The sequence below is a fragment of the Miscanthus floridulus genome, chromosome 7 (assembly GCF_019320115.1).
Source record: "Miscanthus floridulus cultivar M001 chromosome 7, ASM1932011v1, whole genome shotgun sequence".
Classification (NCBI taxonomy): Eukaryota; Viridiplantae; Streptophyta; class Magnoliopsida; order Poales; family Poaceae; genus Miscanthus; species Miscanthus floridulus.
In genome coordinates, this window is record NC_089586.1 from 90,763,623 (window position 1) to 90,790,113 (window position 26,491).

The following is a 26,491-nucleotide window of genomic DNA, read 5'->3' on the forward strand; positions in this document are numbered from 1 at the left end:
AATGGCCAGTTGGGGGTTGTATTTATAAGCCCCATTGAGAAAGTAGCCGTTGGGGTTGAATTCCCGTAAAACTACTACTGACCGGATGCTGACATGACCAAAGCAAGCAAATAATAAGAATTTGGAAGTTAAAAACTACCTACTTGCTAGGATGCAATGCAAAGGGCAAAGTTATATGATACTAATTAACAGATACCAATTAAAACTTTACTTAAAAGCTTGTCTTGCCCTTGCAAATATCCCCATGTGATATTATGGATTAAAGCCTATCTTTCTAAAAATTCTCTCATTACTTAGACTCCCATAATTTACTTTCCTCTCTTTCTCGGACCATTACTATTTGTAACTAAATGTTTGTCTTTGGTCCTTCAAAATCTCCCCCTTTGGCATCAAACACCAAAAAAGAAGACATTAGTAGCATAAAAGAGGGTCAAACTTCGTGATCTTTTGTGTAGAGAGTGAAATGAATCACAAATTTTGACACTCATGTTATATAGACTAAGCTCCCCCTAAATATATGCATACATATGGTAGAAAGCAAAGCACATGCATAATTAGCAATTTATTGTACAAGAGAGTTTAATCTATATAATGCATGGAGAAAGCATGTAAATATGAAATGAAAACAACAAGATGATGCCAATAGAAGAGTGATGCTTAACTCCGGGCACTCCAATTTCCTTATAATGAGACTACTACACATGTGATAGGTTTGAAAAATTGATACTATTTGAACAAGTGATAGTCTCAAAGCATCTAAGTTGTAGAATTACTCCTCCTAAATATGTGCACATAAGTGTTGAATACTTGTACCATTTGTGCATATTGATTTAAGAATCAAAATACCACTTGAAAGATGATATTTGGGAGAGATTATCCACAATTTAGACTTTGGCACATATTTGATAAATAATTGTAAAGCAAGCTATGTGTCGTGCTTCTAAACAATTTTAAACCATGTAGGTTTGCTCCAAGGGTTGATAATGAAACCAAGCAAGCCTACCATATGATATACCTATTGAATGCATGACAAAAGATTAAGCATGAAAATGCAATCAAAGGCATAAAATATAACTAGATGCTTTAAGAGTATATCAATTGAAAAGCAATGCCAATTGAAATGAATACTAAAAGAAAGTAATGACATCTAGTTACCTAACATGGGAAGAGGAATTTGGTTCCATTGTATTCACTAACCTACTTGGCAATTACTTTGTCCATCATGATGCACCCCATGAAATGCACTCAAACTTTGCCAAGTCTCCAAATTCCCCGACGTCCGACGGACTTCTCACTTCCCTTTCGGGATCAAACCTTCTTGGTGCTCTTTATGTTTGAAATGATTTCCTTTGGCACCTAAAAGCGTTTGACCCCATTGTTGACTTGCTTGTTCACCTTGATGGCCACCACCTTGTCATTTTTTTTCTTCAAGAGATAGGGTGTGGAGACCTTCTTGTCCATCTTATTGGTGTAGGTGTTGGAGAGCTTGCTTGTTTGCTTTTTTCCTTCTTCTTTTCTCCTCCCCCATTCTTCACCTTGCACTCATAGGACTTGTGACCTTCTTTGTGGCACACGTAACAAGCCACGGTTTATTCTTCATCAAGCTTCTTCACTCCCTTGACGGTGTTATCTTAATGAAGTTGGGTTTGCTTCGCCTTGCCTTTTACTTGAGTCAAGTTCTTGGTGAGGCGAGCTACTTCTTGCTTAAGTTGCTCATTTTCCTTTGCAACCTCTTGTGTGCATGTATCTACAACAACTTTCTCAACACAAACTTGGTTGCACAAAGGTGAGTCTAAACATAAAATCATTGCAAGAAGTAGAGGTATCCCTTTTAATGATAGAACTTTTCTTTTTAGGTGCCTTGGTGGGGGTATTTTTAACGGCTTCAAGATTAGCAACTTTATTTGTTAGCTCATCACAATGTTTGCACATGATTTCTATTTTAACAAGCAAATTTTGATAATCATTTTGTGAGCTAGCTAACTTTTCTTTTAATTTTTCATTTTTCTTTTCAAGTTGCTTATCATTGATTGTGCATTTATTTGTTGTTGCACTAGCCTCAAGTTGCTTAATTTTAGTAGATAGTTCAACATTGAGATTTGCAAAGTTTTCATATTGTTCAAGCAAATTCTTGTATTGCTTCTTGTGAACTACCTAGCTCTTCTTTTAAAATTTTGAGCTTCTTTTGTTGACTAGTGCCAACTTTAGCATATTTACAATTTTGTTGCACAATTGTATTATAAGAAGGCAAATCATCATCACTATCGCTCTCACTAGAGGATGAGCTTTTATTACCTCGTGTCATAAGGCACACACGAGAAGAGCTTGATAATGAGTGCTTGCGTCCTCGCCTCTTGTGATGATCTTCTTCACTTGAAGAATTATCCCATGACCTTATTGATGTGAGGGCTTTGTTCTTGCACGCCTTCTTCTTTGCCTTGGGTGTGGGCTTGTTTGGATAAACTTCCATAAAGTGCTCCAGCTTGCCGCATCCATAGCATCCTCTATTTCTTTGCTCGTTTTTTTATTAGTGAAAACGAGGTCTTGAATTTGGATGGGCACACCCTTGACATTGAGCCTTACGATCATCTTCTCTACCTTTTTGATAAGTTTGATTGATTCTTCATCAAGGTCAGAGGTGGAGGAGGAAGATTGATCATCATCACTTGATTCTTGTTCATCATCCTCATCTTCTTCTTCTTCACTTGAGGAGCTTGAGCTTGAGCTTGACTCAACTTTCTTGTCCTTCATCTTTTTCTTCTCGCTACAAGCGAGAGCTTTGCCTTGGCTTGATGAAGATGCTTCTCCTTGACCCATCTTACATGACATTTCAAATGCCACTAGCTTGCCAATGACAATGCCCGGGGTCATGATGCTCAAGTTCTCTATGTTGTGAAGAATGGTGATGATGCTTGCATATTTCTTTTGTGGTAGAACGGAGATGATCTTCCTCACAGTGTCCGCATCATCTAGCTTTAATAATCCTATTGAATGGAGCTCATTGATAATTAGATTCAATCAAGAATACATATCACGAACAAGCTCATCGTCATTCATAGCAAATGAATGATAATTTTGCTTAGCTAGACAATGTTTTTGCTCATGGACATTACTTGTGCCGTCATGGAGCTCTTGGAGTTTTAACCAAATTTCATGTGCCATATTTAAGGTGAACACTTGGTTAAACACATCCATGCTAAATGATTCAAACAAGCAATTCTTAGCTCTAGCATTAAAATGCATTTCTTTTTCGTCACTCTTTGTGGGCTTTTCGGGATTCTTAATGGGTTTCATCCCGTCACGAGTGACTCTCTATACACCTAAATTAACCGTCTCAAGGTGGCAAGCCATTCTAGCCTTATAGTAGAGGAAGTTAGTGCCATCAAATTAAGGAGGCCTAGCGGTATCCATCCCAACCACTCTATAATAGCGTTGGCTCAACGGCGGTTAAGCCAAAGGTCCAAATATGAGCCAACCGGCTCTGATACCAATTGAAGGGACCATGATGCCTAAGAGGAGGGGGTGAATTAGGCGACTTAAAAATCTTAGCTCTAAACTATGGTCTCTTTTTCTAACCTTAGCAAAACCTATGCAAAAGATAAACTATCTAAATGTGCAACTGCGGTTTTGCTAGTGTGTTGCTATTTCTACCGTAAATGTAGTAAAGTAATCAACGTTAATGCGGAAGCTAAAGAGCAAGGTAGAGATATGCAAACTCCCGTCGATGACTCCGGTATTTTTACCGAGGTATCGAGAAACACGCAAGCTTCCCCCTAGTCCTCGTTGGAGCCCCTCGCAAGAAATCCCTCACAAGGGCCAAGCTCCCGGTCAGGTAACTCCGTGGATAGCCTTGGGCCTTCCCTACATGCAAGTGGGTCTCCGACGTGCCTTCCGGCAAGCCTCTCCCGGATGCTCCCCACCGTCTTCACTATCAAGCTTCCGGCCAAAACGCCACGGGCCTTGTTAAAAGGTCCTTGTTTGGTTTTGGTAATTGAGTGACAACTTAGGTGGACTAATTGTGTTTATGTGAGATACACAGGTGATTAGTCCACAGGTACATGTGTGTGAGCAACATATGCCATGAAGGTGAAAATGGCTTGAAGATGTTGCAAAGCTCACACATGTGATGATGAAGGAGCTTAAATGCACATGAGATATGACATTGAGTCATGTGATCAAGATGGAGAAGATCAAGATAAGACTTGGCTTGATGGACCAGTTGTAAGCGTGAAGGGCAAGTCGAAGGCTTTGGAGTGATGGACCATGTGGCGGTGAAGCTTGAGCAAGACTTGGCGCCGATGGACGATGGCAACGGTGAAGAGCAAGTAGAGTCAAGATCAATGAACCAATATGATCATGTGATGATATGAAGTGGATCATATCATTGTTGATCGTGTTGGTGCATATGTTGCATCGACATTGAAGGAGATGGAATGGAATGCGCAAGGCAAAGGTATAACCTAGAGTATTTCATTTCACCGGTCATAGGTGTGTAGAGAAGTTTATGATCGGGTTTAGGATAGATGGCCGTACTATCAAGAGAGGCAAACTTGTTTGCATATCGGTCATCTAGTGCCACTCGAGTGATCTAACTTTGCATTATCGCTAGGATCGAGTGGCGTGGCAAGTTGAGTGGCTAACATCCTTTGGGAAATGATTGTGAAAATGCTAACACGCTTACACATGGTGGTGTACACTTGGTGGTGTTGGCACATTTACAAAGGAGGTGATGTTTGCAGGGGTGAGATGGGTTTGGGTCCCTCTCTTGGTGATTCGGCGCTTTCGGGAAAATGGAATGCCTATTTTCTATTGCGTCGGATGCAAATTCTTGGTGGTTAGCACATTGGAGCAAGGGTGAAGAAGTTAGAAGTGAAAACGAGTTGATCACGAAGACGCTGACGTTGGTCAACTGACCGGACGCTGGGTCTAAAAGCATCGGATGCTGGCAGGCTGCGTCCGGTTAGGCTGACGTACGATGACGCAGAAGCTGGAGTGTGACCGGATGCTGGCTGTGTCCGATCATGTGTGATCGAACGCGTCCGGTCGAGGTCGGTACCTTACTAGAAACAACCAGACGCTGGGGGTTCAGCGTCCGGTCAGTTGAAGCTGCTGCGTCCGGTCAGGTCAAGTGACCGTTGGAATCGGGACACGTGGCCATCCACGGGCGACCGAACGCTGAGGTCTAGCGTCCGGTCAACATGACTAGAGCGTCCGGTCGGCCCGACCGTTGCCCAGTGAAGGGGTAACGGCTAGTTTAGCCCTTGGGGCTATAAATAGAAGTGGCCTTCGGCCATGGCTGGTGTAGAGCACCTCAAGGGACTTAGTGTCCATACTTATGAGTGCTTGGGAGCCCTCCATCACATATATACTTGATAGCGATCATCCGATTGTGTGAGTGAGCGATTCTAGTACGATTGCATTGTGAGGTTGCATCGAGTGGCACTAGGTGATCGAGTTGCGAGCCGGTGGTGCTTGTTACTCTTGGAGGTTGCCACCTCCTAGACGGTTTGGTGGTGGTCTCCGTCAAAGCCCGCAAGAAGCTTGTGCGGCGCTCCGGAGAAGTGCTTGTGAGGGGCATTGTGCTCGCCCCGCGGGAGCCGCGAAGAGCAACTCTAGTAAAGCGTGTCATTGAGCTACCCTCACTCAAGGGGTAGGTTCTTGCGGCGCCCGACGTGCGGGCTTAGCGGGTGATGCTAATTAGCTGCCGAACCACCAAGTGAGCGGTCGACACAACGGGGACTAGCGTGTTGGCAAACACATAAACCTCAGGAGAAAAATTATCGTGTCAACCTTGTTCTTCCCGTTGGTTTGCATCCCCATTACACAAGCTTGCAATTACTTTTATACATATTAAGCTTGTGTAGTTGCTCTTGTAATTAGATAGCTTGTGTAGCTTGCTAATTACCTTCTTGCTTGTGTAGCATAGAAGTAGCTCCCTTGCGTGACTAATTTGGTTTTAGTAACCTTGTTAGTCACATTGCTTAGTTTGTGTAGCTAAGTATTTGCGCTCACTAATTAGGCATTGGTTGCCTTGTTATTGAGCATTGCTAGTGAGCATCGTTAGCTTTGTGCTTTTGCTTACTAGCATATGTAGGAGCTCTCTTGTTGCTTAAAATACTAGTGGCATAGGTTTGTGTAACCTTGCTCTTAGAATTGTTTAGGAGAGCTCTAGCTAGCCCGGCACCTTTGTTGCATAATTGTTATCTTTGCAAGGTGCTAGTGAACATATATAGTGGGGTATAGTCTTGGCTAGACCGATAGTTTTAATTCCGCATTTGTATCGGTTAGCCGATGCAATTAAGTTATAGAAAAGACTATTCACCCCCCCTCTAGTCACCATCTCGACCCTTCACTTGTTTCCTCCGGTACACGGTGGCAGCCACACCACAAACGCGGTTGGTGTGATCTCGCAAGACTTCAAGCCTCTCCGATGTACAACACTTGTGCTCGCAAGCATGGGTGGCGAGAGGTGTGTAAACCTCACTAAACACTAGGCAAACACCTAGAGCAAGCGCATAAGCGGTGGTCTAATCAATCTAAGCACTTCGTAAAGCACTTATGCTAATCACCTAATAAAACACTAAGCACTTTGCATGAGGAGATCACTAAAAAGGTGTACCAACACCCTTGGTATGTTTCCTCAGCTCCACACACCTCAAATGGCCGATTGGGGGTTGTATTTATAAGCCCCACTGAGAAAGTAGTCGTTGGGGTTGAATTCCCGAGAAACTGCTACTGACCGGACACTGAATCGTCCTGACCGGACGCGTCCAGTCTTCTCGACCGTTGAGCCAGCAATATGCTGATCGGACGCTGGCCAGCGTCCGGTTGCCTACCACCGGACGCGTCCAGTCACAGATGTGCCACTCTAGAACCTTACTGTAATCGATCGGACGCTGCTGTCCTACGTCCGGTTGGTTGCCGCCAACGTCCGGTCAGGGATCCGGTCGCCTATCTGCTGAGCCACTTGCCCAGCGTCTGGTCGCAGCATCCGGTTGCTTATCTAGCGTCTGGTCCTGCATCCAGTCACCACAGTGAGCTCATTTCTTCACGATCTTGCGTACGGCTTGGTTTCAATCTTCATGCTTGGACTTTGCTTGATATCTTGGGTCTTCTCTTGTGCTTCTAAGGTCTTTCTTAAAGTGTTGATCATCGGATCACCACGTCGCCTTCGTCCAAATCACATCTTGCACCCTTTTGAACTACAAAAAAAACACTTGCAAATTCATTAGTCCAATTTAGTTGTGTTGGTCATCAAACACCAAAATCCAAAGTAAATGGCCCAAGGGTCCATTTTTCTTACACCAGCTAATGCAGTCATCCTATTGTGTCATCATCGGCCTAATTAAAACAACAGCTGTGGCACATGAACAGCTTAAGTGACAAACCAACTACAACCATAAACAAGATCAAGATGACAGCATTTTTGCAACAGCCTTGCAGCCCAGGTGAATGAGAATAGATTTCAGAACCTTGAGCTGTCACCAGTTCATGGGATGCTGATGCATCCCCCTGAGGGGCATCAATTGGTAACAGCAAGGGTTCTTAAGGTACCCTTGCATTAAAATCTCTAAGAGCATCATCATAGTTGTTGTACTTCTGATAGATAGCCCCTTCTTCCCTAAGCACTTGCTTAGCACACTCATACCATGTAAAATAAATCCTAGGTTTCTTCCCTTCAAAGACCACATAGCAAGGAGGCATTCTCTGAAACCAACCAAATGTAGAACATGTAAGTGGTCTGAATGACATGCCTTAGTCGACCATTCAGTTTGAATGATGGTGAACATCATCAGCTACTTGATAAAAAAAATTAGCCTCAACTTAGTAGTTTGGTGGTTTTTTTCCTTGTTTAGTCATTGGTGGCTACCAAGAACTGTAAGAACCAAATAAAGAGGCAAATAAACAACAGTTGTACCCACTGCCATACAGACCCTTTGATTAGTTGCACTCACTGCCATCAGCCATCACAAGAGGATGTTGTTGCTATGGAGTACAACTGAGCATAAGTGTAGAATGGAAGGATAGGCAAATAAAGAACAAAGCACAACAACAAAACCATCAAAACAAGAATAAGGTAGCCACCTCATGTTTGTTTTATGCATCATAGGCCTTTAAATCCCACAGTTACCACCAGGGCATAAACAACACAAATAGACAACTAGTTATCAAATAAAAAGTAGCCAACAGAGGTTACAAATAAGTTTCTTACAATACCAAGTTCAGCCCAACAGCCAAGGGCTCAAATGTTCCCAAATCCTTGTCTATTGTTAGCCACCCTCCTAGGCAAACTACACCATCAAGGTCAGGTGTCAAAAGAATAAGTAGACTGCACAAAAGCTCCTATTGTCAAAAGAAGAGAGAGTGGGTGAGGGGAGTGGAGGAACTATACATCTCTACAGTCAACCCCCTCATGGCCTTCTAGCCCTTCATGTGTAGTGGAACTACACATAGTAGTTTTTGGCCAGAAAGGTCCTAAGCCAAAGGGCCCTGTGGGCATCACTCATGTTCACAAAGCCCCTGCCTTGGGCCTTGTTGTCCAGGAGGAAGATGTAGGCAACAATAAGTGCCTCCTCACTGAAGCCAGGCATCTCCATTACACCAAGGTATAGATTAGCATCAACATGGGCAGGTCCAGTCTCCCTAAGAGCATTGGCCACATTGTTCACAGCATCTGACATGTTAGTCAACATGAGCATCTCCTCCTCAGAGAAGTTCCCTCTCTTCCTCTTTGGGCCAGCAGCTGAGGAGGTAGGAAGCAGTTCAGTGGCCTTGCTATCCCCTCCCTATTCACTAGGAACTGTGGTGTGGGTCAAAAGAGGACCATCAGCCTTGGCACCAACACTGTCAGCCTGGTTCTGCCCTAAGGCTTCACCAGACCCAAGTGCAAACTTGCCTGTGGCCATGGCATTAGCAAAGATAGCCTCTATCTCAGTGTAGAACCTAATAGGGCAGTTAAGAAACTCTACGTCTTTAGGATGGTCCTGCAGGGTTGGGCAAATGTAGTTTAAGAAAGGCAAATATAGGTAGTCAAGGCAAAGACGAGATCAAATTGTTACCTTGTAGTGGCCAAGGTAGTGCTCTTGCTCAAGCATGATAGCATGAGCCTGGTCATCCCAAAGAGCACCACTAAGGTCCTTCAGCTTGCTCACCCTAGCCCATTTCTGCCTCCACTTACTCAAATGGTTGTACACTTGAGTTGGGCTAACAACCTCCCCACAGAACAGCTTGAGGGTTTTGGCCATAGAATTCACATCTTTGTCTTTGAAAACCTTGTCAGGCCTGCTACCATTACTAACAAGGGCCGCCATCCTCCTTAGCACAAAGCCAAAGGTGGTGTTGGTCCACCTCATTGCCCTCACAGCCCCATTCCCAGCCACAGGAGCAGCAACATCAATAGGGTTTGCTGCACCTAGAGCAGCACCAGCACTAGCACTAGCTGCAACAGGGGCAGCAGCACTAGCACTAGCACTAGCACCAGCACCAGCTACAACAGGGGCAAAACCACCATTGATGAGCTGCTCCATCACTGAAGTACCAGCAACAAACCCACCCTCAAATGCACCTGAATCCATCCTAAGGCTGGCATGTAATGAAATCAACAACAGAATGAATCAAGAACAGACTGACAGCAATATTAATAGTTGCATGAATAAACAACAGACTGACAGATCATGAAGAATAGAGTGATTCAAGAACAGACTGATAGTAAGATTAACAACAACAGAATGAATGAAGCATAAAATTGGTCTCAACTTTGTCCACCAAATTATTACAGCTTTGACCATGTATGGCTTCTAAGAATCTTTGGGTGAGTGGTAGTGCTAGCTGGCTTTATCATTTCATTCCTAAGCTCACCCACAGCATACAACACCTAATGGAAGTGCTTGTGGATAGTTTGGATGGACCTCCTAAAGGACTGATGGACAACCCTAAATCTTTGGTTGTGCCCTACAACATGTAAAAATATGGCAACCTGCTCTTCTACTAACACCCCCTCCCTATCAGTGATAAGACTCCTCTCTCTAAAAGTTCTCACTAACTTAAAAAAGCAGATCCCTTCATCCTAATCATAGAAATACACTCTGAATCAGTGGAGTTGTATATCATTCTCAGTGTTCTCTGTCTGTGCTGTTCATTTTCATCCCTAATCAGGGCAAGTGCTATAGGATCAGGCAATGGGGTTTCAGGTTCAGGGGTTTTCCTTTTCAGCCTAGTGGATACAAAGGAAACCATAACAACAGTCAAGGCAGCTGCCTTCCTACACAGCATGTCACGGCTCAAAGACAGATCCATCTACAAGCATGTAAAAATGTAACATGATTTCAGCTTAATGTACCCTGCTAGGCATCAACATGAATGTGAAATGAATGCATATGAACAAAAGCACGGCTGCATCTTGTATGTGATGCCTCCCAGTGCTAAATTTGGACAACATCATCGACCAATGATGGAACAAAAAACTCAGAGCAATAGTAATCAGAAACAAATCAACATCCCTAACAGATCAAGAACAGCAATATACAAGTAACACTAACAACTGCATCAAACAGTTATGAACAGCAAGGTACAATACTAATCTGAAACAGATCAACAACCCTAACAGATCACGATCCCAACAGATCAAGAACAACAAGGTACAAGTAACCCTAATAGGAGCATGAAGCAGTTATAACAAGTATGAAACCCTAACAGATCATGAACAGCAACGAACAAGAAACCCTAAGAACTTCAAGAAGCACCACAAAAAAGAAGATTGGGGTCAATTTCACCTTGGCTCGGGGTCCAAATAATGGAGAGGAGGCAGATCTGGAAGTAGAGGATGCAGATCGGGAAGAAGACGAAGCAGATGCGGACGGAGAAGAAGAGGAACACCGCCGCCACGGAGTCCCAGCAGCAGCCGGAGCGGGGACGCGGCAAAGAACCTCGGCGCCGGTGACCGAACCCACAACCAGCCGGAGGTCGCCGCCGCCGCCACGCACCACCACTCATCGCCGGTCTCTCACGAGAGAGGTGGAAGAGTAAGCACCGAGTGGAAGAATGAGAGAGTGGAGAGTGAGAACCCGTATATAAAGGCCGGCGAAATCGCCGCCATTTCGCTTCGCGCGCGGCGGCCAGAGCGGGAGCGGGGAGCGGGGACGCGCACGAAGAAGTTTCCCCTTCCCGCCAGAGCCCGCGCGAGCCACCCCGCCGCCGCCCAAAATCGCATGCGTGCGCCGCCACGAGCTCGGCTCCAAAGAAACGAGGGTTTTGGTCGTTTCCAGAGGGCTAGACGGAGAGGGCGTTTTGGCTCTGGGAAGCCAAGCTCGCTTGCGGGCCACGACCACAAACATGGCAAGTTGCAGCCCACAGGCGTAGCCGGGCCTCCGGGCCAGGGTCGCAAACGCGCCCCTAGATGCCCCCCCACCCAACCGGGGCCGGGGTCGATAGAAGAAGATTCGTTGCGACCCACGGCAGGCGTGTATCGCATGGCTTGGCTGCGGTCTTGCGGACGTACATGCTGCAACCAGCTAGGCCGTTGGCCGGCCCGCCGCGGCGCCGCCGCCTTGGCATAGTTTTACGACTACTTGGCCGGGCTAAAACAACCGAACGTCGGTTAACAATTGTCTTTAAAAAACTTGCACATGCATATAGAAACATTATCACTCCATTTATATGATTGATCGATCGAAGGAAGTAGCATATAGAACCTAATAAACCCCCTCACCATAATCTAAATATAAGTTTATTCTATCCAAATGCATTCATCCAAACACTTCTTACTATTAAATTTCCCTTCAGCGAGAACACCTTTTGTTATTGGCTCCAAGCAGCCCAGATCGTTCTTCTGTTTTTTCAACAAAATTTCGCCGGTGTCTTGTCGAAGTACATAGCATATATGGCGTGAAGAGACAAAACGGTCATGCATCCGTCCTGTTCGAGTTGACGGAGAGACGATGCCAAGGCTCACACTCCTTCCACATGCCATGCTAGCTACTCACGTCCCGGTGGCGTACACGGTACACGTACAAAGACAAACACGATTCCTCCACCACACGCAGTTTCGATGGCGAGCGTATCCCGGGAGCCCTTGTTCAGTTGGGTGAAATTTAGGAATTTGACTACTGTAGTACTTTCGTTTTTATTTAGCAATTAGTGTTTAATTATGGACTAATTAGGCTCAAAACATTCGTCTCACGATTTCCACTTAAACTGTGCAATTAGTTTTTTTCGTCTACATTTAATGCTCTATACACGTATCACAAGATTCGATGTGATTACTACTGTAGCACTGTTTGGGAAAACTTTTTGAACTAAACAAGGCCTCATAACTACTGTAGCACTGTTTGGGAAAACTTTTTGAACTAAACAAGGCCTCATAACAGAAACACGCGTATGGAGGCAATGGCGTGTTGGTATGACAAGAGCTTGGATGCTTGCTCTATGAGGCAGTGGCGTGCAGAGATGGTGTCAGATTCGCCGCTCAGTTGGGCTTACAACGGGTGGCGATAGAAACCGATTGCCTCCTGGTGGTGCAGTTACGGAACAATGGAGACCCAACGCTCAACCATCGATCCTGTGTTGCGGGAGATTGATGAAATTAGACTTGCCTTTCATGAGTTTTCTCTTTCTTTCATTAGCAGAAATTGTAATAAGGTAGCACGTACACTCTCTAGCTAAGCAAGTATCGGTTTCGCATCGTTCGGAGACGTGGCATGTAACTCCGACGTGATTTTGTCTGAGGCTTCGGCCAGCTGATAATAAAAGGCAAGCAAGTCAAAAAAAAAAAATATTCAGCCTGCGTAAACGCAAGGGCTCTGGCCCTCCCGTAAAAATTGACGCTGGCGCTTTCTAACAATTCGGCGATGAGCGCACACGCATCTGCAGCAAAGATTTGCAGTACGGCGTGATTTTCGCCGCGCGCGTCCGTGGAAAAGGTGGATTCAGATGCATGGATGAGGTGTGCGCCCAGGACGATGACGGTACGTGTGCCCTTCCACCACCGGAGAAAAGCTCTGGGGTGTTCTACTCATGTGTAAATAACAATTGTACAAGCAGTACCGGTACATATCAATGTTTTATTTTTTTACAACAGTATATATGTGTGTGTGTGTGTGTTTGGTTGGAGCACATCTGTCGTCAAGCAACGGAAACCTAAGCTAATGTTAGAGGATCTGTCTATACAGTTGAGCAATCTAAGGGCAATCATTACTTGATTTTTTAACCCTTATATATAAAATAAAAGGTATAGATTGAATCTCTCTATCTTATATTCTTCCATTCTTCTTTCTCTGCCCGTGTTTGCACCTGATGTTTTGCCCCTGGCTCCGACGTAGGGTTCTCTGCCGCCGGATCCGCCACCAACCACCGTGACACGCCTCTAAATTCATTGGATGTGCCTCCGCCTTCCGCCTTGCCGTCTTCTTTATCTTCGACCAAGATGCCCTCATCGCCACGCTACCTCCAACCACCGCCACACTCAAACGATGGCGGTCTCCAAGCTATCTCCGTTGCATCCCTCCCTTGTCTCATCTAACTGCCTTCCCCAAGTGCCCTGCCGCCGCCGCCTTGCGCCACACCACGCCCCCAATCACCGCCAGACCGGCCTCCCCCCCAACAATCCTTCTAAGCCCACCAAATTCAAGTAAGCCCTCGAACACCCAACCCAACCCCTAACCTTGCCGGAGTTAGAGAAGAAGACTACATGGATTTTTTTTTGGATTGGGCAAAAAAAATCGAGTAAGAGTAGGACTTGAATCACTTGATTGATTTTTAGCTTTCCTGTTTGAAGAACCCATTATAGATTTAGGGGAAAGCCGACACTCTTTGTTTTAGGTCTTCAAGAACATATTTGACCTATAATTTCTCTTATAAAATATATAATTTGTAGGAACAAAAGTTATTGGACTGGCTTTTGAAAACCTAAAAAACTAGCTCTTGAGTAAATAAACTAAAAGCTAAAAAACACATCGACATGACTATTCACTTATGCTGAAATTTGGTTTATGCTGATGTTTATGTTGAAATGTTGTGAGAGGAAAATATTGTTCAATGACTGAAAAGTAGTGTTGAATAGGCTCAAGCGAACATGAAGAGGACAACTAGAAGCTAGACAACCAACTTTTGAGCAAGAAGGCTAAAAGATGAAGCCTACAACTCAAGCTAGACAACCAACTTTTGAGCTAGAAGGCTAAAAGATGAAGCTCAATAAATAGACCCTTAGTGTGTTTGAACACTTAGAGAATGTTTGGATACAAGGGCAAATTATTAGCTAGCTAAAAATTTACCAAAATTAACTCTAGCTCATCCGAATAGGAGGACTAATAGGTAGACTAATTTTTTAGCCAAGTCTTCAACTAGCTGTTGGCCAACTAGTAATTAGCCATGGTGATCAATAATTGGTGTCTTAACTCCTGTGAGGGCTCAAATCAAGTTACTCCCTCCATGTTCCTAAATGAAAGTTGTTTTTTAGATTGTCTTAAGTCAAATATTTTAAATTTTGACTATAAAAAAATTCTTTTGGATTGAGTTTGAAAATATAAAAGTGATGTAAGTAGGTTCATCTAGAAATATAGTTTTATAAAAGTATATATTGACTGTATTTAATTAAAATTTATAGCAAAAGTACGAGCTTGCCGCGGGCAGGGCGAGGAAAGTGAGCTCATTGCCTTATTGGAGAAGAAAATAGGACTGTTGAATGTTCACCGAATGGCTCAAAATATCGGGTGCTAGTAGCACCCTCTAAACTCCCCTTATCGCCATACACATACACGCTCCAAAATGAGTGTACTCGCTTGCGCTAGAGCCCGTCAGCCTGGTCCGGAGCAGGACAGACACTACACGTCCTTTTGTAATAGGACCGGATGCTGAAACCGAGTGGAAATCGGAGACGTACTGCCGGAGCAGCTCCTGAATCACTGACGCGATCGCGTCCTTGTGCAATCCGGAATCCTGGTTGGGGCACAGTAGCCACTCCACTTTATACGATGCCAGCAACGTGGCTCGCCCTGGCTACCTCCATCGATACTGTAGCTGCTCCCAGCCACAGGTGGTGGTACTACTCATGGAAAACAGTAGCGTGGCTACGATGCCAGCGCGTGGTCTGCATCTGCATTGCCAGCGACTGCTCCACACTGCATCTCAGTATCTATCTGTATGACGGAGATGGAGTACCACGACAAACAAAATGGAGTACCGCGACGGCCCTCCAGCAAGGTCTCCGACGACCCGTATAGCCTACGAAGCGGCGGAAACCAGAAATCACCCTTGGGCCCTGTTCATCAATCGAAGGACCTATGTACCCCGCGCGCGACCGCGACAAAAATTGCGAGAAGCATTTCTCTGACAATTTTCTGGTTACCTATTTGCTGGAACTTGAAACAAGCTTGGATCCATGCATGCATCCAGCCAAGGGCACGCACGCAATGTGTGTGTGTGTGCGCGCGCGCGCTTGCCCGGCGCATGCGGTGCCGTCGAAATCACGAGGAGTTTGGCGACGACGGATCATCTTTTCCCGGCGGGTTCCCTCTGTCCTGTCCAGATCGCAAATATTTCGCGCACCGCACCCGCCAGGGGCTGGCTGGGGATTTGCCGGATCGATCGGGACGGGAGGGAGAAACAGAGGCGGACGTTACCGCGCGGGCGGCCAACGAGCGGCGGACACGGCGATCGACCCGTCGGTCTCACGCTTGGCGTAGCCTGGTTGGCCTAGTGCCCCGTACGTGCCGTGATCGGCGTGAGGCGCAGCCGCGCCAAGCCAAGCCAAAGCCAGCGCCCAACCAACAGCCGGGTGCCCGGGTCCGGGTACCGGTACCGGGTACGGCGGCACGGTTATGCTGAAAACCTGGACGAAGTAAAGTAACGGTCCTGGAGTGGGTGACATAAGCCTGTTCGTTTGACCGTGGCTCGTCGTAAACGATCGTAAATTTTCAATCAAAATAGTAATTTTTTTCATACAAATCAGCCAACCGTACTTCTCACAAACCCGTAACGATACGAACCAGTCAACCGAGGTGCAGTAACGGTGACGCCGTGGTACTGCTAGTCTTAGTATCCCAGGCTACCAGCACCACCGCTGCGCGCTGCGCTGCACGGCAGCGGCCAGCGGGCAGGCGCAGGCATCGGATCCCCCACCCCACCCGGCCCTGCCGCTGCGAGTTCCGACGAGCCGCGGTGTACCCACAAGCGAAATCCGGGCGCGCAGTGCGGTGCGGTCCGGTGGCTACTGGCTAGGCTGGGCTAGCCCAAAGCCCCAGATGGAGTGGAGGTGGAGCAGTGGCACTGCGGCAGCGCCCTACTCCTTGGCTACTGGCTAACGCACCCCGTTTTCTTTCCCTTTCGTCGCTGAAACGGCTAGGCGCCGGCTGCTCATCAATACTGGGGCTAGGGCGCGAAGCTTTTCACCAAAAGAGAAAGAGGGACGCCCACGCCCTCACTCACGTACAGAGTAGGAGTACAACTGTACAAGGAGGGGCACACACCGAGGGAGAGAGAGAGATTGTGTGCCTATGCGGCTATGCCTATGCCTACGCCTATGCACGTAGTAGAGTCGTACAGTACAGGGGCTATGTGTGGTGTGGGCTGCCGTGCCAGCAGCCCAGCACTGCTCTCCTGCCCTCCTCTTTTCTTTTATAAACAGAGCAATGCCTTATTTAGATTGCAAATTTTTTTACACTCTCTTCATCACATCAAATCTTTAAACACATGCATGGAGTATTAAAGGTAGATAAAAAAAATAACTAATTACACATTTTGATTGTAAATTACGAGACGAATCTTTTGAGCCTAGTTATGCCATGATTGGATAATATTTATCAAATACAAATGAAAGTGCTACAATGCTAAATACTAATTCCTAACCTCGATCTAAACAAGGCCCCGCAAGGGAGGCCAAGACGAGGGAGCCCTGGCGCTTGTTTCTGCCCGCTCTCACTCAGAGCAGGTATAATAATCGCCTTTTAGCCGGCGAGAGGATCCACGTCATCGAAAAATTAGCCACGTAAAGAGAGAGAATTTGGAGCGGGCGGTAAACTTCTCGCCGAGTGTAGCACAACGTACGAGGAGAAAACGTCTTTTTCTAGCCGGCTGTGAGCGAGAAGCTGGCGTTTCTTTCCCATTTCACGTACTCTTGTACTGTGATCATTAAATGCTACAGCCCATCAAACAGCTAAGGGGTGTTTGGTTACTACAGAAAAATTTTAGTCCCTGTCCCATCGAATATTTGGACACATACATGAAGTATTAAATATAGACGAAAAAATAACTAATTGCACAGATTATGGTTAATTTGCGAGACGAATTTTTTAAGCCTAATTAGTCCATGATTTGATAAGGTGGTGCTACAGTAAATATGTGATAATGACGGATTAATTAGGCTTAATAAATTCGTCTCGTAAATTAGTCTTCATCTATGTAATTAGTTTTATAATTAACTCATATTTAGTTCTTCTAAATAGCATCCGAACGTCCAATATGATATGGACTAAAATTTAGTCCATGGAACCAAACACCCCCTAAGCCATAATATGAGTTGGCTATATAACTGACTGTATATGACATGGCATGCTCTTGCAGCCGGCAGCAGGCTAAATTGTTAGGGGTGTTTGGTTCTACAGGAAAATTTTAGTCACTGTCCCATCGGATGTTTAGACACATGCATGAAGTATTAAATATAGACGAAAAAAATAACTAATTACACAGATTGTGGCTAATTTGCGAGACGAATTTTTTAAGCCTAATTAGTCTATGATTTGACAATGTTGTGCTACAGTAAATATGTACTAATGGTGGATTAATTAGGCTTAATAAATTCGTCTCGTAAATTAGTCTCCATCTGTGTAATTAGTTTTATAATTAACTCATATTTAGTTCTGCTAAATAGCATCTGAATGTCCGATGTGACTTAGACTAAAATTTAATCCCGGAAACAAACACCCCCTTATACTTGCTCTCAGTCACTCCACTCCCCGCCCCCTGCTCTGCTCGGTGCCTCTGCCTCGGCTCTATATATATACGCGGGCGCACCAGTCCAGCAAGCAACAATAAAGGCGGGTGTCGAAGAGGAGGGTAGGAGGAGCTTTGGACCGAGCGAGGGAGCCGAGAGAGCTAGAGGAATTAATGGGTGAGGAGGCCAGCTTCAACGCCGTCAGCGTGATGGAGGCCGCCACCAACGCCAAGCCGGCCAAGGAGAACGGCTGCGCGCCGGCCGTGGCGGAGGAGGCGGCGGAGGCCGTAGCTGCGGTGGTGGCCCCGGAGGCGGCGGCACCCGTGGCCGCGGCCGCGGCCGACCCCCGGCTGCAGGGCATCTCCGACGCCATCCGCGTCGTGCCGCACTTCCCCAAGCAAGGTGTGCTTTGCTCGCTCCTCGATCTCCACGCCCTCTCCGGTTAACTATGCCGCTGCTAGTACCAAGCGCTGATCGATTTTTTTTTTTTTGCTCTTGCATGCGCCGTTGGGGGCGGGGCTGGTGGTGCAGGCATCATGTTCAACGACATCACCACGCTGCTGCTGCGCCCCGGGGTGTTCAAGGACGCCGTCGACCTGTTCGTCGAGCGCTACCGTGGGATGCGCATCGACGCCGTCGCCGGTAATAATCAGCAGAACCCGACGGACACCTCCCCTCGTCCCTCGTCTCGTCCGTCCCCATCTGATCTCTGCCGACTGGCGACTAGTCTCTCTCTCTCTCTCTCCGGCGGTGCCGGTGCCTGAAGCGGCACGTCGCTGTCCTCCGCCCGCGCAGCCGCGGGGGAGAGCTGAGCTGTGGGCAGAGTTCTGAGCGCTTGTTTACTTCTAAAAACTTTTTAAAAATGTGTTAAGTAGTCATCACATCGAATTTTGCGATGTAGCATTAAATATAGATGAAAAAAAACTAATTGCACAATTTAGTTGGAAATTACGAGACGAACGTTTTAAGTCTAATTAGTCCATAATTAAATAATAATTGTCAAATAAAAACGAAAGTGATATGGTAGCTAAATTTTTAAAATTTACGAATTAAACAATAATTAATCTAAGATTAAATAATAATTGTCAAATAAAAACGAAAGTGAAACACAGCCGAGATTCCGTAAAATCTCTGGGGCAGATCTCCCTGGTCCTTCTGCTCCCCCGCGCTTTTGTCGTCGCCCGCATCCGCACCTCGGCACCTGCCCTGCCCCGGGTCCGTCTGCCGTCCACTGCTAGGACTACGCCTTTTCTCGCGTTGCTCGCTCGCTCGCTCCCTCACGCAGTCACGCCCGTCGCAAGTCGAGCCTGCTTTCCTCGGGAGGATCATACCATAATCGGATTAATCGCCTCAATAATCCTCCCACGCTACTGTTGCATGCTGGATTTGCGTTGCGGCCAGCGCCGCTGCCATATCCATCCGTCAGGTGCAAAGCTGATCCTAAAGCCGCAAACGGAAAATAAATGTACGATATCGTGGTGGACCGTCGTCGCTGACAGCATGGGACGGCGTGTGGCTAACCTCGTCTGCCGCCTGCCGGTGCCGGTGTGGTTTGAGTGCACGCTTGGCGCTGCCAGTGCCAGCCAGCCCTGTTGCCCGCGGCCCGCCTGGCCGCCTGCCTGAACCGGCCGGCGAACGGGCCATGCATGCATGCGTGCGTGGCAGAATGTCTGGCGCAGCGTACTCCCTCCGTCCGTCCTCGGCACATGACCTGGGCGCGCCTTTCCAGGCTTTCACTCCGCGGCCGCGCCCGGAATCTGCCGCATTCATCAGTAGCGTATCGGGGGTGGGCACTGGCCTGCCAGCCTGTGCCTGCTACGGGCACTGCAGATCCCGTCCCGCCCGCGGCAGGGGCCGCCAAGGGGTCAAGGCCCGCCGCGGCATCATGCAGATGCAGCAGCGTCCGTCCGGGCCCCGTTGCCCCGCGTGATCGGACGGGCGCGGCGGCTGGCGCACGCGATCGGGCGGTCGGGAGACACCGGCGGTACACCCGTCATCGCTTCTGCTTGTGGCGGGCGCGCCCTGATGTCACGCGCCCTGTCGTTATCGCTGCAAAGTTCTGCTTCTGAGATTTTGCTCTGTTGCTTGTTGGATACTCTCCGCTTCTGCGGCCTTTGTTTGCTGAATTTTCATTATTTTCTTTCCTTCTCACCCACCTTTTCCGTTTACTCCATTTTATTTTTTTTAAAAAAAACACACACGAGCTTTTTATGCTTTAATGCGTCGCTGCTGTTGCTTATGTGGCACCATCTTTTGTTAGATATTGTTGTCTCTGTCAGTCAATTATTATTACTATTACTTGGCAGTGCCAGGCCATTTATGCTTCCATTCAGCATTTGCACTAGTTCTGACTTGTTTCTTGTTTCCTCCAGGGATTGAGGCCAGGGGCTTCATATTTGGCCCGGCAATTGCGTTGGCTATTGGCGCCAAGTTCATACCGCTGCGCAAGCCTAGGAAGCTCCCAGGTGAGATTCCTTGAACATGATTTGTGTTTATTCTGAATTCATTCCCATGCATATACTCTGTATCCAGCTGTTGCTTTTCTAGTGCCCTGCTTGTGGTGACACCCTAATTAAGTATGTTTAGTCAGGATACTTGCTTAACAGGCAGTAAAAGTACAGGCCTTGCCCATAATCTCTGACACCAAAGTTGTTTCTCTAGCCTGCTCAGCACTTTTGTGCATGCATGCAGCCCATGATGGGATATTAAGAAAAGCATCAGGCTTTTTATACAAGATCATTCTGCACTTTTGTCCACATGTTCTATATATTAGCTGTGTGCAGTGCCACTTACCCAAAGTGTAGTTCTGAGTGGCTTGATAATTAAACAAAATTCGTTTAACAGTAATAAACATGTGCTAACATCGGCTCTTGAAAACATGGAAGGTGAGGTGATCTCTGAGAAGTATGTTCTTGAGTACGGGACTGATTGCTTAGAGATGCATGTTGGAGCTATCGAACGGCCTGGTGAGCGTGTGCTGATCGTCGATGACCTGGTTGCAACCGGAGGGACACTTTGTGCTGGAATTAGGCTTCTTGGTACGTGAGTGCTAATTTCAACTTTATGCATTCAGACAAATTATTGACCAAGGCTTAACATGCAAAAGTATACATGATTAGTTACCGATAGAACCTACTCTTGTGCAAAGAGTGATGTAGAATATCCATGTATTTTGCAGATGTTGCATTTCCCCATTTTTATGGGGATGCTTTTCTCTCTCTGAAACTTCAGACTGCTGCTTCAGTTTGCACATTCACGACACACTATTCATGGACCAGTTGTAGCAGCTAAAGCTTTAAATTGTGCATTATACATCCGTGACATTATAGCAAGCCTTGTGCTGTTGTGCATCAGAGCATCAGGTGCATGTCAGTTGGGTACTCGGGTCAGCATCAGATTATCCAGTACTGCCAGTGTTGGACCTGTGCCAGCACAATGTAGTTAGTAGCATTTTTTCTTCTCAGTTAAACCCCAACTAGTACACATTAGTTTGCAGCTATACTTGACCTGAGAAATGTGGACAATAATACTGTAAAGTAATAGTGATGGGCTTTTAATGTGTTACAAATGTCAGTAGCCTCCATCAAATAGTGATTAGGGCAGAGTGTTTTAGTTTTCTGCTACCTTTGTCCTTTAGATGGAAAACTGTACTTGTCCACAGTTTTTGTAGTATGCTTCGAGGCAGAATTTGAATTTTGAGAATGCATAGGCATAGTTTGAACTCGTAACTAAATTAACAAATTGCTTTCCAGAACGTGCTGAAGCTGATGTGGTCGAGTGCGCATGTCTCATTGGGCTCCCAAAATTCAAGGTATTGTTGCTGGACTCACAACTAACCTGAACAGGCAAAATCAGCTGTTTATTATAACGTAGGTGCCTTATACTGTACTATAGCCTGTATTATAATGTTTGTACACTATTTAGATAATGCTGGCTGCATACGTCTGATACTGTTAGTGCTGTTGTAGCTTTACAGATCGTGTAGCCCATGGTTTGTTGTGCACAGCCGCAAGGAACAACTTGCCTTGTTGTTGACTGTTATATAAGTACGAACATGTCTGCACTGTTGCCGACACATAAGATTGCTCAATATCTGTACTAGTTGGGCATCCATAGACATGAGATTTGGTTAGACATTGTTTGTGCTTGTTTGTTTCAGCCAACCCAAACCTGTCAGCAGTGTTTTTCTCTCACAATAAACCAGCACAAGCCAGCCTAAACTAGCCCAAAAACTAACCAGCAAACAGGCCGTCTAAATAAAACTATAGAAGGCACATGCACTGCACCAGTCTTACCTGTATTTGTTTTAGCACGGGAGCACGTACCATGGTTTCTGGAATCAGGATAGAGAAGGTCCTGTAGGTTTCAGGATAAGGCCATGTTTGGTTACTACAGGAAAATTTTAGTCCTGTCTCATCGGATGTTTGGACACATGCATGAAGTATTAAATATAGATAAAAAAATAACTAATTGCACAGATTGTGGCTAATTTGCGAGACGAATTTTTTAAGCCTAATTAGTCCATGATTTGACAATGTAGTGCTACAGTAAATATGTGCTAATGGCAGATTAATTAGGCTTAATAAATTCGTCTCGTAAATTAGTCTCCATCTATGTAATTAGTTTTATAATTAACTCATATTTAGTTCTCCTAAATAGCATTCGAACGTCCGATGTGACATGGACTAAAATTTAATCCATGGAACCAAACATCCCCTAAATCAAGTTGAGACATTTGCATTGTGGTTCTCCTAATTTTGCTTCTTGTCAGTTAGTTTCAGTAACCGGTCACATTAGTAATTTGCAATGAAGCCTTCGTTTTTATTTCTTCAAATTTCAAACAAACTGGCTGATATGGAAAAAGGATTCAAATTTGTTAACCCATGATGTAGTAACTTCCCCGCAGGATTTCTACAAGTTGAATGGAAAGCCTGTATACGTGCTGGTTGAGTCCCGTGAATCAGATAAATAAGAACTTATGGTCAGGTGAGGGATACTGACTGGATTCTTTTGTTTCTTTATGAAGTACTGCAGAGAGCAATGTGTTGGTTTTGAGTTCTCTTTAGCCACTACAAAACCCTTAATATTTCTAGAAATGCTAACTTGAACTCTAGCTGCAAGCAGTGTAGTGATTTATACTTATGTTGCTCATTTCCTTACGCTTCTTGTTTTTCCAGAGGAAAGCTGGTGGGTTCATTCCTTGTGTGATTGAACAGCGGAGGGACATCGACAAGACAACTATGCGGTGCATTACATTAGGCTAGCTGCTAAAAGTCTTGGTGAGGGGAGGAGTAGAGTGTTGAGAGTGTAGTCTCGTAGGCCAAGTAGTTTTTCAGAGTACTGAAGAGCTTGTAGTTCTGTCCGGAACATGGTTATTAGTTGAAGCAAGAGTATTGCCGTTCCATTGTTTGTTGAATCTTGTGGTTTTAGTTCGAAGGGCGCACACAGGGAGGGAAGAACTTCGACAGCAAAATACCCATGCTTTTAACGTCTAGGAAGTAGGAACCTGCCCTGTTAGCTTGTTATTCTTATTCTGAACTCGTAAGTTTTGTGATAAAATTCACCCAAAAAAAAATGGCACAGGGAACGAACACAGCTCGTAGCAGAGAAAACGTAGATATACTGTACGTAGTAAGATTTACCACAACTCGTATTTTTGGGCGTCAGCATCCTCCAAATCTTGGGGCGTACGTATAGTGGTATCCGTGAGCAGTGACGGAGTACTTTCCCTGCGATGCGTAGAGTAGAGTACAACACACCTCTGTTTCCTCCTCGCCTGCGTTGTCGTCTGGCAAGCGGCACGGGCGCACGGCGCATCCCATCCATGACGCCATCCTCGTGGGTGGAAATCCCGCGACGGGGCATTGATTGCGAGAAACCGCAGGCATAGTACGTGCATGTCACCTCGCATCCTCCATGCATGCGGCTCTGGCGCTACTGCGCTAGCAGTCTACTCGTTCGTGATCCCCAGGCGACGTGTTGTCACATCGCCCGGCAGGGGCCGCAGGCCTACTACGCGTAGCCCGTGTTCCCCGCCCGAGCCCAGATGATAGTACTCCACTCCTGCTACTGTGTACTGTGCCGGGGCGGTGGCGTGCCCCCGCTGCGCGCATGCTGGCCTTTCCGGCGCCAAATCGGACGACGGGTGGCAGGGTGGCGCAGATGCACAGCACCATGCCCATGCGGTATCTCCCGCCGCAGCGGCCAGAATGAATGAGCCGAAGGTGACCGCCCTACGTATCCTACCAACTCGAGCTACGTGTTAGCCCGTGTTTAGTCGGTGGAAAGTTGGAAATTTGGCTACGGTAGTATTTTTATTTTTATTTAGTAATTAATGTTCAATCATGGACTAATTAGGCTCAAAACGTTCGTCTCGCAATTTCTAACCAAACTGTGCAATTAGTTTTTTTCGTCTACATTTAATGCTCCATGCACGTATCGCAAGATTCAATGTGATGGGTACTGTAGGACTTTTTGGGAAAACTTTTCACGAACTAAACATAGGCTTAATCGTTCGGCCCGTCAGCCGAAACGACCAGGGATGATGCGAGGGCCTGTTTGGTTCGGCAGTCAGTACCCATTTAAGGTTGTGCGGCAGCAAGACCGGTCTCGGTGGAACACTACCGGATTTAGTTTCTTTGTCGAATGCTCGAGACACTTGGTAAAGGCCGATATATACTCGGTAAAGTCGGCAAAGAGCGCTCGGTAAACAGTTTATCGACAAAGACCTCTTTGCCGAGTGCACTTTATCGGACACTCGGCAAAGCCACCGTCACGGTGGCGCTCGCCATCACGACGACTTTTCTTTGCCGAGTGTCAGATTATCACTCGGCAAAGGCTTTGCTGAGTATCAAGATCAAGCACTCGGTAAAGGTCGTCGCTTTGCCAAGCGCCGTTGACTCAGACACTTGGCAAAGGTGGCCACTGTGCCGAGTGCCAGCGGCAAGACACTCAGCAAAGGTATCCTATTTGCCGAGTGTCCTGTCAAGACACTCGGCAAATAGGAGACCTTTGCCGAGTGCCTGGCCCGTGACACTCGGTAAATCTGTGATGTTTGCCGAGTGCAATGGTCTTTACACTCGGCAAAGCATGTTCCCAGGTAGTCACTTTGCCGAGTGTCATGGCCATTGCACTGGCAAAGTGACTGAAACAGCATTTTTATTTGTTTTTTACATCTCATCCAAACAAACAGAAGATATATATAACAAACATCACCAACATTACATATATATAATCAACAACACATATATATCACCAACACCATATATATATCACAAACGTCACATATATATCACAAACGTCATATGTCTCACAATATATCACAAATAAGTTCACAAGTAATCCAAGTGCTCCATCATCTACAACCACAATTGCAAATAGAAGTACCATTAACAACCACAAGAATCTTAACCAGATGGCCAATGAGACTGATTTAGTGAAGGATTCGCTGAAGCATGAGGATCGTTCGATGCCGCCGATTGATTCTACACAAAGGAGAAGAGATTGCATGTGTGAGACAAGATAAATATATACCATACATGAATAAAACTTTTATACTCCACTAGGTTTGACCGTAAGTATGAGCATACAAACTAAAACATTTATACTCATAGGAGTAGAATAGTGAGGAGGTGAAGGTGGAGGTGGAGCGAATAGCGAAGGTGACGGAACTACACCCGTAGCGGCGCCAAGACTTTGCATGTACTGAAGAATCTCCGCCATCCTCCGCTGCTCGGTCTCCCGCTCGGCCTCCACCCTCTCCATCTTCGCCTGCTTCTGCTCCCGTATCCTCCTCTCTTGTTCCAGCTGGGCCTACAATATATTCACCCCAATGTTACAATAATGCAAAGCAAATGTATAAAAAAACCAATGAACGACGAATAAACCAGGAATAACCTCTAGTGCCTCCACCCGGTGGTGTGAAGAGTCCTGCCGAGGTTGTATGGACGGTCTCATGCTCGTGCTGCTTGCTCGAATCTGGGAGAGACTGGGAGTAGCGGCCGAGTCGATTGCGCCGCCGCCAATCTAGTACCACCCATGCTTCTTGCCTCCTCCCACCCTCATGATGACTTCTCCATCAAGGTCCTTGAAAGGATCAAGATGCCCAAGAGGGGGAGGGTGAATTAGGCTAATTCTAAATTTTCTTGCAATAATCAAATCCTACGGATAGCCCAATTAACCCCTTGTGCCTAGAAAAGTGTTTCTATCAAATTAACGCACAAAAGACTTACAACCTATGTTCCAATACTCTAGCATAGCAATTCTATGAATGTAAAGACAAGTATTGAATTGCTCAAAGTAAATACTTAAAGTAAATGCTCAAAGTAAATAGAGAGAGAAACGCGATGATGTTTTGCCGAGGTATCGGAGAGTCACCACTCTCCACTAGTCCTCGTTGGAGCACCCACGCAAGGGTGTAGCTCCCCCTTGATCCGCGCAAGGATCAAGTGCTCTCTACGGGTTGATTCTTCGACACTCTGTCGTGGCGAATCACCCAAAACCGCTCACAACTTAAGTTGGGTCACCCACAAGCTCCGCCAGGTGATCACCAAGCTCCCAATCACCACC

The 26,491-nt window shown here is 46.1% G+C and overlaps 2 protein-coding genes and 1 long non-coding RNA gene across 4 annotated transcripts in view; 2 read left to right on the forward strand and 1 right to left on the reverse strand.

Annotated features, from left to right (window-relative positions):
- LOC136467289 (uncharacterized) overlaps positions 1 to 26,491 on the reverse strand; it is a 233,004-nt gene that overhangs the window by 97,510 nt on the left and 109,003 nt on the right. The window lies entirely within an intron of this gene.
- LOC136467292 (uncharacterized) overlaps positions 1 to 26,491 on the forward strand; it is a 218,258-nt gene that overhangs the window by 14,856 nt on the left and 176,911 nt on the right. The gene's annotated exons all lie outside the window — the stretch shown is intronic.
- On the forward strand, positions 18,004 to 23,325 carry LOC136463789 (adenine phosphoribosyltransferase 4-like). Of its 2 annotated transcripts, none has more exons than XR_010761089.1 (7): positions 18,004 to 18,325; positions 18,455 to 18,565; positions 20,296 to 20,388; positions 20,809 to 20,961; positions 21,676 to 21,734; positions 22,816 to 22,909; positions 23,101 to 23,325. XR_010761089.1 is itself a non-coding variant. In XM_066462766.1 (7 exons), the coding sequence occupies exons 1-6, from the start codon at positions 18,097 to 18,099 to the stop codon at positions 22,893 to 22,895; spliced, it is 711 nt and encodes a 236-aa protein (XP_066318863.1). In that variant the 5' UTR covers positions 18,005 to 18,096; the 3' UTR covers positions 22,896 to 22,909; positions 23,101 to 23,325. The 2 variants fall into 2 exon arrangements, 1 of the variants encoding a protein (XP_066318863.1); XM_066462766.1 differs by having other exon boundaries at positions 18,005 to 18,325; positions 22,830 to 22,909.

Excerpts from the sequence above, each read along its gene's own strand:
- LOC136463789 (XM_066462766.1), top strand. The coding sequence starts at position 18,097 with ATGGGTGAGGAGGCCAGCTTCAACGCCGTCAGCGTGATGGAGGCCGCC. Across the intron at positions 18,326-18,454 it reads GCCGCACTTCCCCAAGCAAG|GCATCATGTTCAACGACATC; the intron begins GTGTGCTTTGCT and ends CTGGTGGTGCAG. Across the intron at positions 21,735-22,829 it reads TTGGGCTCCCAAAATTCAAG|GATTTCTACAAGTTGAATGG; the intron begins GTATTGTTGCTG and ends ACTTCCCCGCAG.